This window comes from Orycteropus afer, unplaced genomic scaffold, assembly GCF_000298275.1.
Source record: "Orycteropus afer afer isolate SDZICR_OR568_19922 unplaced genomic scaffold, OryAfe1.0 scaffold00174, whole genome shotgun sequence".
Taxonomy (NCBI): Eukaryota; Metazoa; Chordata; class Mammalia; order Tubulidentata; family Orycteropodidae; genus Orycteropus; species Orycteropus afer.
Window position 1 is genome coordinate 6,689,678 of NW_006921761.1, and position 11,045 is coordinate 6,700,722.

The 11,045-nt window shown below is 45.1% G+C and overlaps 1 protein-coding gene across 1 annotated transcript in view; it reads left to right on the forward strand.

Annotated features, from left to right (window-relative positions):
- Positions 1-11,045, forward strand: part of EHMT1 (euchromatic histone lysine methyltransferase 1) — a 114,545-nt gene that overhangs the window by 20,436 nt on the left and 83,064 nt on the right. The window contains exon 5 of the mRNA XM_007946987.2: positions 10,483-10,560. Coding sequence (XP_007945178.1) covers positions 10,483-10,560 — 78 coding nt within the window. The remainder of the gene's footprint in view (positions 1-10,482; positions 10,561-11,045) is intronic.

Consider the following 11,045-nt stretch of genomic DNA (forward strand, 5'->3'; position numbering starts at 1 on the left):
TATGCACAGGGAGACAGCTCAGGGGGCAGGAGTGCATGGAGGGATGGACACAGGGAAGAGGTAACTATGGGAGGGGAGTTGTTGCGTTGTGGTAAATTATGGTCAATGTCATGAGACAAAGTGCATGTGAACTGCTGTATGGAAAGTGAATTTGCTATGTAAATTTTCACCCATATCACAATAAAAAAAAATATGCAAAAAAAAAACTGCTATTCGACTATTAAAAAAAAAAAAGCATTGCCTGCAAGTATTACTGAAGATAATTCAAAAACAGTTGCAGCAGTATATTTGCAGAGAACTTCAGAAATGCAAGCTGGATTCAGAGAGGACGTGGAACAGGGGAAGAAATCATTGGTGATGTCAGATGGATCTTAGCTCAAAGCAAAGAATACCATAAAGATGTTTACTTGTGTTTTATTGACTATGCAAAAGCATTTGATTGTGTGGATCATGACAAATTTTGGATAACATTGAGAAGAATGGGAATTCCAGAACACTTAATTGTAGTCTTGAGGAACCTGGTGCTGGCTGTCGTTGGAACAGAACAAGGGAACACTGCATGGTTTAAAATCAAGAAGGGAGTGTGTCAGGGTTGTATCCTTTCACCATACTCAATCAGTCTGTATGCTGAGCAAATAATCCGAGAAGATGGACTATATGAAGAAGAACTTGGCATTAGGATTAGAGGAAGAATCATTAACAACCTGCATATGCACGCTGACACTTTGTTTGGTGAGTGAGGATGACTTGAAGTACTTACTGATGAAGATTGAAGAATACAGTTTGCAGTCTGGATTACATCTCAGTATAAAGAGAACAGAAATTCTCACAACTGGACCAATAAGCAGAATCACGATGAATGGAGCAACGATTGAAGTTGTGAAAGACTTCACATTGCTTGATTCTATAGTTGACACCAATGGAAGGAGCACTCAGGACATCAGACGATGTATAGCACTGGGCAAATCAGCTGCCAAGGACCTCTTTCAAGTGGTAAAGAGTAACGATGTCTCCTTGAGGGCTAAGGTGTGCCTGACACAAGCCATGATATTTTCAGTCACCTCATATTCATGTGAGAGCTGGACAATGAATAAAGAAGACTGAAGAAGACTTGATGTTTTGAGTTTTGGTGCTGGAGAAGAATGCTGAAAGTACCATGGACTGCTATAAGAACTAACAAATCTGTCCTGGGAGAAGTGCAGCCGGAATGCTCCTTGGAAGCAAGAATGGCCAGACTTTGTCCACCTACTTTGGTCTTGTTGTCAGAAGGGCCCACTCCCTGGAGAAAGTTGTCATGCTTGTTAAGGTGGAGGGTTGATGAAGGAGGGGAAGGCCCTCAACAAGATGGATTGACACAGTGGCTGCTGCGATGGGCTCAAGTATAGCAGGGATTGCGGAGCTGGTGCAGGACCAGGTGGTGTTTCATTCTGCTGTGAATAGGGTTGCTATGACTTGGGGACGATTTGATGGCACCTAACAACAACAACAAGTTTGCACCTATTTTTTCCTCGATAAACTTTATAGTTTTAGGTTTCACATTTAAGTCTTTGATTCATCCAGAGTTCGTTTCTGTGAATGGTGCGAGGTGTGGATCTTGTTTCATTTTTCTGCAAATGGATAACCAGTTTTGCCAGCACCATTTAATGGATTTCGGTGCTTTGTGAAAGATCAGCTGACCATAGGTCGATGAATCTGTTTCTAGGTTTTCAATTCTGTTCCATTGGTCTATGTGTCTGTCGTTGTACCAATACCAGGCAGTTTTGACTACTGTGGCTGTATAGTAGTAGGTTTAGAGATCTGAGAGTGTGAGACCTCCTACTTTGTTCTTCTTCAGTAGTGTATTGCTTATCCGAGGTCTCTTTCCTTTCCATATAAAATTAGTGATTAGTTTTTCCATGTCCTTAAAGAATGTTGGTGGAATCTGGATTGGGATTGCAATAAATGTATAGATTGCTTTGAGTCATACTGACATTTTCACAGTGTTCCATCTTTCTGTCCACAAGCATGGTGTGTTCTTCCATTTATGTAGATCTCTTATGGTTTCTTGGAGTAGTGTTTTATAGTTTTCTTTGTATAGGTCTTCTGTGTCCCTGGTGAGATTTATTCCCAAGTATTTTTATTTTTTTGGTAGCTATTATAAATGGTATTAACTTCCTTATTTCCTTTTTGGAGACCTCTTTGCTGGTATAGGGAATCCACCTGATTCTGGGATGTTGATCTTGTATCCTGCCACATGCTAAATCTCTCAATTAGTTCCAGTAGTTTTCTTGCTGAGTCTCTTGGGTTTTCTATGTATAGGATCATATCAGCAAATAGGGTTTTACTTCTTCCTTACCAATTTGAAAGCCTTTAATTTCCCTTTCTTGCCTCATTGCCCTGGCTAGGACTTCTAGTACAGTGTTGAATAGAAGTGGTGGTAGAGGGCATCCTTGTCTGGTTCCTGTTCACAAGGGGAATGGTTTCAGTCTCTCTCCATTGAGAACCACCACTTGTCTGTCATTGAGAATAATGTTGGCTGTTGGTTTTGCATACATGCCCTTTATTATGCTGAGGAATGTCCCTTCTGTTCGTATTTTGTTGAGAGTTTTTATCAGGAATAGGTGTTGGATTTTTTCAAATGCCTTTTCTGTATCAATTGATATGATCATGTGGTTATTTTCCTTTATTGTATTTTGGTGATGGATTACATTGATTGTTTTTCTAATGTTGAACCGTCCTTGAATACCTGGTATGAACCCCACTTGGTCATGATGTTTTATTCTTTTGATGTGTTGTTGGAGTCTGTTGTCTAGGATTTTGTTGAAGAGTTTTGTGTCTGTATTCTTGAAGGATATTGGTCTGTAGTTTTCTTTTTTAATGATGTCTTTGCCTGGTTTTGGTATCAAGGTTATGCTTGCTCCATAAAATAAATTTAGGGGGATTCCATCCTTTTCTAAAGGGACATGGGTCAGTGCATGCTCCAGCTATTTTTGAATTATGTTTAGTAGAACGTGGGAGCTCTGGTAGCATAGTGCCTTAGGCACTTGACTGCTAACCAGAAGGCTGGCAGTTCAAACCCACAAGCCACTCCTTGGAAGGAAGATGGGGCAATCTACTTCCGTAGTGTTACTGCCTTGGAAACCCAAGGAGGGGTAGCTATGAGTCCCGTCCGACTCGACGGCACATAACAACAACAAAAGAACATAGTTGCATGTGGTATTAATGATATTGTTTTATAATATCTACATTCTTTTGGTTCACTTTTCATTAAATTCGGCCCACATATGAATCTCTTCAGTCGGTTGGCCTGGTAGCTGTCTTCCAGATTTCTTGACAGAAATGAGTGGGTGCTTCTGGTGCTGTATCCATTTGTTGAAACATCTCAGTTGGTATTCTGTCAATTCCTGGAGACTTGTTTTTCGCCAATTCCTGTAGTGCCACTTGGCCTTTTTCCTTAAATACCATTGGTTCTTGATTATATTCTACCTCCTGAAACGATTAGATGTCAACCACTTCTTTTTAGTACAATGATTGTGTATTTCTTCCCTCTTCTTTTGCTGTTTCCCATGTCCTTCAGTATTTTGTCTATAGAATCCTTCAATATTGCAACTTTGAAGTCCTGAATTTTTTTCTTTAGTCTTTCAACATGGGAAATGTCAGACATGCTCTTCTCTTCTGGCTTTCTAACTCTGGGTCTTGGCACATTTCATTATAATTCTTTGTTCTCTCGAATCATCCTCTGAAATCTTTGGTTCAGCTCTTTCACTTCTTTATTTCTCCCTTTTGCTTTAGCAAGAGCAGCCTTCATCAGCTCTTCTGACATCCTTTTTGGTCTTTTCTTTCATTTTAGTGACCACCTTCTCTCTTCATGTATGATGTCCTTGGTGTCATCCCACTGTTGGCTGATCTTTTGTCATTAGTGTTCATGCATCAAATCTATTCTTAAGATGATCTCTAAATTCAGGTGGGATTCTTAATGTTGTACTTTGGCTGTCATGGGCATTCAGTTTTCTTCAGCTTCACCTTGAACTTGCATATTTCTCATATGCAAGTATTCAACTTGAAGCTGAAGGAGCAAATGATGGTCTGTTCTAGGCAACTTCTGACTTGTTCTCTTTTATGACACTGAACTTCTCCCTTGTCTCTTTCCATAGATGTAGTCTGTTTGATTCCTTTATATTCTTTCCGGCGACGTCCATATGTATGGTTTCTGTTAATGTTATTGTAAAAAGGTATTTGCAATGAGTAAGATACTGTAGTCTTTCAAAATTCTATCACGTGATCTCTGGCATCTTTTCTATCAATCAGGACTGTATTTCCCAACTGCTGAGCCTTCTTTGTTTCCAGCATTCACGTTCCTATCACCAGTAATTATCAATACATCTTGAGTGCAGGTTAGATCAATTTCAGACTTCAGAAGTTTGTAAAAATCTTCAATTTCTTCTTTGGCATTCATAGTTGGTGCGTAAATTTGTGTAATAGTCACATTAATTGGTCTTCCTTGCAGGCATACGATATCCTATCACTGACAGCATTAAACTTCAAGATATATCTTGAAATTTCCTTTTTACAGTGATTGTGAGCCATTCCTCTTGAATTTGTCATTCCTGCCATAGTAGACCATATGACTGTCTGATTCATAAGGGCCAATACCTGTCAATTTCTGCTCACTAATGCCTACGATATCAATCTTTATGCCTTTCATTTTTGGCAGCTTTTAATTTTCCTAGATTCCTGCTTCCTGCATTCCATGTTCTGATTATTAATGGGTGTTTGTTACTGTGTCTTCTCACTTTGAATCATGCCGCACTGGCATTTGAAGGCTCTGAAAGCTTTATTCCATGTGTGTCATTAAGGTTGGCTTTGTTTGAGGAGGCAGCGCCTCCCCGGTCATATTTGAGTGTCTTCCCCCTGAGGGGTCCATCTTCTTGTGTGGTATCATACTATATTCTGCTGCTATTCATAAGGTCTTTGCTTGCTGGTTTCTCATAATCAGACTCCTGGATCCTTCTTCCTAGTCTTCGTTAGTTTGGAGTCTTCACTCCACCCTGTCCATCCCAGGCGACCCTACTGGCGTTTGAAATACCGGTGGCATAGCTTCCAGCCTCACAGCAACATGCAAGCCGCCACACTTTGACAAAATGTGACAGCTGAGTGGTAGAAAATACGAGGTCGGCACACTCAGGGTGGGTGAATCTTAGGGTATGTCAGTTATGTTTCAGTAAAGCTGTTTAGAGAAACCCTGCTGGCACAGTGATTACACAGTTGGCCACTAAACGAAAGGTCAGTAGTTCGAAACCATCAGCCACTCTGAGGTGGAAAGATATTGTAGTCTGTTTCTGTAAAGATGTACAGCCTTGGAATCACTATGGGGCAATTCTTCTCTGTCACGTAGGGTTGTTGTGAGTCGAAATCAGCTTGGCACCAACGTTTTTTTCCTTAAAGGTTTTAAAGTAGCCTGTGAGGTGAGGGTCCTGGGCTCACCTGAGGGCGGTCAGCCATGGTCCCAACATCTTTTACGTCCTCCCATTCCCCTGCTGACTTAAAATGCCACCTTGGTCTCTGCCCCAGGGGCATATGAACTTGAGCCCCTGTGGATTCTCTGTTTACTAAACTACCCCGGGTGTTGATTGTTAGTTCACATTTCAGTGACTATCCGGTCAACAAAGGAATCAAGAATCAAATAGAAGTAGAATCGAGGAAAGAATGTGGTCATTGGGGAGCCCGATCTCAGCAGATGTGTCATAGTAATAAACACTAGTGGAGGCCGTGTGGAGACCCTTCCAGAGACTCGAGAAAGATGGGAAAAGTACACTAGGCCACTTAGGACATTCCCACTGCAGCCTCAGTGCACGGAGAGTTCTAAATACAGAAATGCTGGATCAGAGCCTCACCAGGCGGATGCATGTTTTAAAATCTCAGAAAGAATCCAGTAGAGCTTATTCCAAGAAGAGGTGGATCCATGACGGAGAAGTGTGTGCACAGAGTTGAGGAGACCAGCAGCTTAAAGGAGAGGGTGAGGTTCTGCAGTGTCTGCAGCGTGTCTGTGCTTCACAGGTGTCAGTGCGGTGTGTGTAGCCACTCCACTGTCGCTGGACAGCAGATGGTCTCCAGGTGGCAGTTTTTGCAAGTTAGGGGTATTTTTTGTTTGTTTCTAAGTTGATGAGTACATGTACAGCATATTTTGCCATTTCCACACTTTTTACACATACACTTCAGTGATGTGAGTTGCATCTTAACGGTCCAGCCATCACCCTTACCCATTTCCATGTGTCTGTCACCCTTCACAGAAGTTCAGTACCCCGGGCAGTGATGGCCCGTTTTGCCCTCCCTGCTTCTCCTGGTAACCACGCATCAGCTCGGGTCTCTGTACACCTGCCTGTTCAGGTATCTCCTACAAGAAGGCTCGTGCCGGATCTGTCCTTTTGGGACTGACTCCTTGCTCTTAGCAGACTGATAGCCCGTTGTATGTGTGTACTGCTCTGTATTTCTCCTTTGATCTTTTGATGGGCACTCGGGTTGCTGTTGTCCTTTGGCTCTTGTGAGGAAGGCTGCGATGAACATGGTCCCCTTCCTCGGTGCCATCAGCAGAGGGGAGAGTTCCAGTTTGTCTGCAACCTTGCTGACAGCGGTTCCCCTTGCTCTGATCATAACCATCCTTGTCAATGTGCAGTGATTGTCTCATTGCAGTTCTGATTGGCATCTCCCTGCTGACTAAGAAGGAGCTCTCGTGGCACTCTGGGTAAGGCACTCAGCAGCTAACCAGAAGGTTGGCAGTTCAAACCCCCCAGCTGCTCTGCAGGAGAAAGACGTGGCAGTCGACTTCCATAAGGATTGACAGCCTTAGAAACCCTATGGAGCAGTTCTGTTCTGTCCTGTAGGAAAGCTGTGAGTGGGCATGGACTCCATAGCAGTAGGTTTGGTTTGGGCTTTGCTTCTGTAAAGATTTATAGCCTTAGACCCTGTAGGCAAGTTCTGTTCTGTCTTGTAGGGACGCTATGAGTTGGAATCGACCCCACGGCAGTGGGTGTGGTTTGGGCTTCGCTTCTGTGAAGACTGACAGCCCACAGGTTTCCTTGTTGGCAGTTCTGCTGTGTCCTCTAGAGGCGCTGTGAGTCACAGTCCAGTCAGTGGCAGTGGGCTTTTCGGTTCGTGCCCTTGTTTACATTCTGTAGATGGTCTTACTCTGGAAATGAGACCTTGTTAGAGATATGCAGCTAGCCTGGTGTCTTCCACCACATGGTGGCCTGCGTTTTTAATCAGGTGGTCACTCCTGCTTCTCTGCTCCTTCAGAGTTGAAGCCAGTCAAGGACTTGTCACATGGCAGTGGGCAGAGGGGCTCATTTTGAGCAGGGCTGGGTTCTCCCTTAGCTCAAAGCCCACAGTTGGGCTGGCGTCCAGTCATCCCTGCCAGGCCAGGGACCTGTGGGCTTACGGGAGGCCGGGTGGGGACGACTTTGCGTCTGCCGGCCTCATCCCACCTGCTGAGGGCACTCAGGAAACAGCCCCTCCTTGCAGCTCCTTCACCCCTCTCTCCCTGGTTCGCTGAGGTTCTACTTTCTCAGTTCAGCCGTGCCAGGCTCTACTTCCTGTGTTTTCCTTAAAATGCCAGTGTTATCTTTCTTCCGTTTTCAGGTTCCTTGGGACGTTTCAATTTATGCTTTATTACTTGTAGCTGTCATACATACAGTTATAAAGTGACGCTTTGGAGAGTAACCCTCTTTCCCTCCTTTACAGTCTCCTTATGGGAATTTCAGAAGGACATGGAGTTAACGGTGTTTGTCTGCCATTTTTAATAGGGAGTTTCATTGTTTAGTCTTGTTTAATATAAGAAACTACCCCGTGAAATGAAAACTCATAAGCACTGAACATAAAGGTATCATAATCCTCTCAGAAATTTACTTTTGATGGTGATATACTCAAAAGCGTTTCTAATACTAGTAACAAAAAGGGATCGATCATTGCTTCACCCAGACACTAACATTGCAGGGTTGGTGGTCTTGTGCATAAGAGAGATAGTAAAAGAGAAGTGTTCACATTTGAAAGGGTATGAGAGAAGTACTTGCTGAGAAGGAAATCATCTATCTAAAAATCAACTATCTAAAAGTCAACTGAAGAACTGTGACAGCTCATGAGGTGACTCACCTGTGATCAAGTGTAAGATTACGCACGTTCTTGTAGTATTGTTTAAACCATTCAGAAAAAGTAGCAACAAAAGCATAGATGGAATCAAGAAATGCCTACCTATATTTTTAACTTCTTTTTAATAGAAAAGTCAAATTATACAAATGTACAGAAAAGAGCGTAGCAAGCAGTTAATGACACTTGGGAAGTCCTGTTCCATCCACACCTGGACTATATTGTTAAAAGGTAAGGACTCTAAAAAACAAAGTTACACTATGACCTAAGAAAATTAGCTGTATTCCTTAATATCACCAGTGTACAAGACACGTCTCTTACCTACAGAGGAAAGCTATGCAGCTTTACTGAGAGAGTTAAAGATAGAAAAGTTCATGGGAAGAACCACCATTTGTTGGAATGAAAAGGCCCATTGTTTGTTATCCCCGATTTATCCATAAATTCAAAATAGTTTCCAGCAAAATCCTACCAGACTTTTTACAGAACTGCCGTTTCTAAATTTGTGTGGGATCTGGGGTTACTGAAGAGTCACGGGGTTTTTCAAAGCAAGAGCATTGGCTAAGGACTGGTCTCAGCTTCAGTGCTAGGAAGTAACTAAAGGGGGACAGATGTGTGCGGAGTGGAAAGTGAGTTCAGAGTGGGACAGGGGTGGCGCACAGACTTCTCTGTTCGTGAGGACAGTGTTTATGGTAGGAGTACGGTTCCTTTCACTCTGTGGTCAAGGGCCGGTGAACTTTTCAACCAGTGCTATTGGGATTATTGACTCATCTTCTGGGAAAAATTAGACGTGGACTGTTGCCTCACACTGCATACAAAAGTCAGCTCCATTCTAGAGTTAGGTGGTGGAGATGGCTGCCTAGCTCTGCTATTGCCAAACTTGCCCAGTGGTTTGCTTTCAAAGGGTGGGCCTGTGGCACGTGATTGAATCTTGGCACAGCTCTGTGAAGAAGGAGGTCCCTCATGATTGCAGTGTCCTCACAGAATGCTGAACTGTGGATTAAGATGCAGAAGATTGTTCCCACGTTGAGCGAAGAAGTCCTTCCGGTGTTGGCACAGACCCAGCGCACAAAGGAGAAGGCCAGGCTTCTGGGTAGCAGTCACGTGCCTTAGGTACTAGGCCTCCAGAGCTCTCGATAGAGGAGTTAGGAGCAGAGTTTAGAGGAGAGGAGGGGAAAGTGGTTATAACATACTTAACAGACAAAAGGCTATTATCCTGGTTGGCCGGGGGAGGGGGGGGCGGCGGCGGCTGCGTGAATGCAGCTTGAACCCAGAAGAAAAACGGACTGCAGTCAGGACAGTAAAAGAAGTGTAATGGTGCTACGGAGGATAGCAGTCCTTGTATAATGGGGGTGTGACAATTCCCGAACAGGGAGACGCCGTCAGCGGGCTGGCAACACCTTTGAGAGTGTTGGCAGCATTTGTCACAGTTCTGGAATGTCCCCTGTGGCTTGGGAACCCCACATCTGGGGGTTTTCCTTGTAGAAAATAGCACGTTTGTCTATAGCATAGCATCAAGTGGACACATGTCCCTTCGGTGCTGCAGGGAGTGATGAACAACATGGTTCCCATCGTGGTGTCCGGAGCACCCAGATAACAAGGCGTGCATGTTGGTCCCATGTGGGTGTAGGAAGAGCCAGCGTTCCCTGTCTTGCGGCAGTGATGCAGCGTGAGCGGTAGTCACCTATGTTTCAGGATCTTTGCCTTGACAATGTTTTTACATATTGTTTTACCTGCGTGGATAAAAAGATGAATTCAGTGGCAAAGCAGCTGCCTCTGATGTTCTCTTGAGGGAAGAACTCTGAGTGTTGGTCGCTGGGAAAAGTGATAGTGACAGGCATGTGGAGTGCAGATGGGAAACAGTGTGCCTGGATGCTGCCAGCAGCCGTTGTCCTTTGGGGGCTGGACCGTGGATCTCGGGCGGGGGCACCGTGTTTGAGTTTACTCTGTGTGTTCTGACGATCATTTTACTGTGTGGTGTGGTTTGTTGCTTTTTTCTGGAGTATACCACTTTTGCAATTGGGTCTTCAGGGCACAGCTGATGAGCTTGAGTGAGGTGTACACCAGGACCACCTGCCCAGAGCACAGACCCAATGGGACAGAGTGCAGTGAAGGAGCAGGTGTCTGGGTCTGACGGCCCACAGTGGAGAGCAGCAGTAGGGTGCGCCCCGGACAGGCTTCTGTCTCTGCTGTGGTTCTGGTTGTGTGCCAGGCCTGGAGAGAGGACAGACTGCAGCCGTCCATGTGCACCTCCAGCGTTGACAGCCGGGTTTTTAAATCTGTTTCTTTATTAAATCATCTGCCACCGAAAGCTCTAATTGGTGTTTGTTTTCTGTTTGATTTGTCGTCTTGGCTGCGGCTGGTCAGATGGATGGCGAGTCAGAAGAGGAGCCAGAGTCAGCAGACAGCGGAGAGGACGATGATGACGGGGATGAGTCAGACTTGGTAACCTGCTTTCATGGCCCCAAGGTGGTCCCTGGGTTGGGGGAAAACCATGGAGGTTGGGAGTTTGGGAATGAGATAAGGCTGCATGTAGGAGAGGCAGCCAGTGGTGTCAGCTCGAGGAGTGGTGAAGGAGACACAACAAAATGGGGCCAAGGAGCTTGTGACAAAGCACCACTTTGAGGGTGGTGTGGGTGAAGCTAGTCTGAGTGCTTGGACAGGGTCAGACGCGGTGAAGGGTAGGTGAGTGGGCACGCGGAGAGAGCACGTGAGAGAGGCTGGGACAGCGGGCACGGTGCGGGAGCATGAGGAGAGTCAGGGACAGTGGGCACGGTGCGGGATCGTGTGAAGAGAGGCCGGGACAGCGGGCACGGTGCGGGAGTGTGTGAGGAAAGGCCGGGACAGTGGGCACGGTGCGGGAGCATGAGGAGAGGCCGGGACAGTGGGCACGGTGCGGGAGCATGAGGAGAGGCCGGGACAGTGGGCAC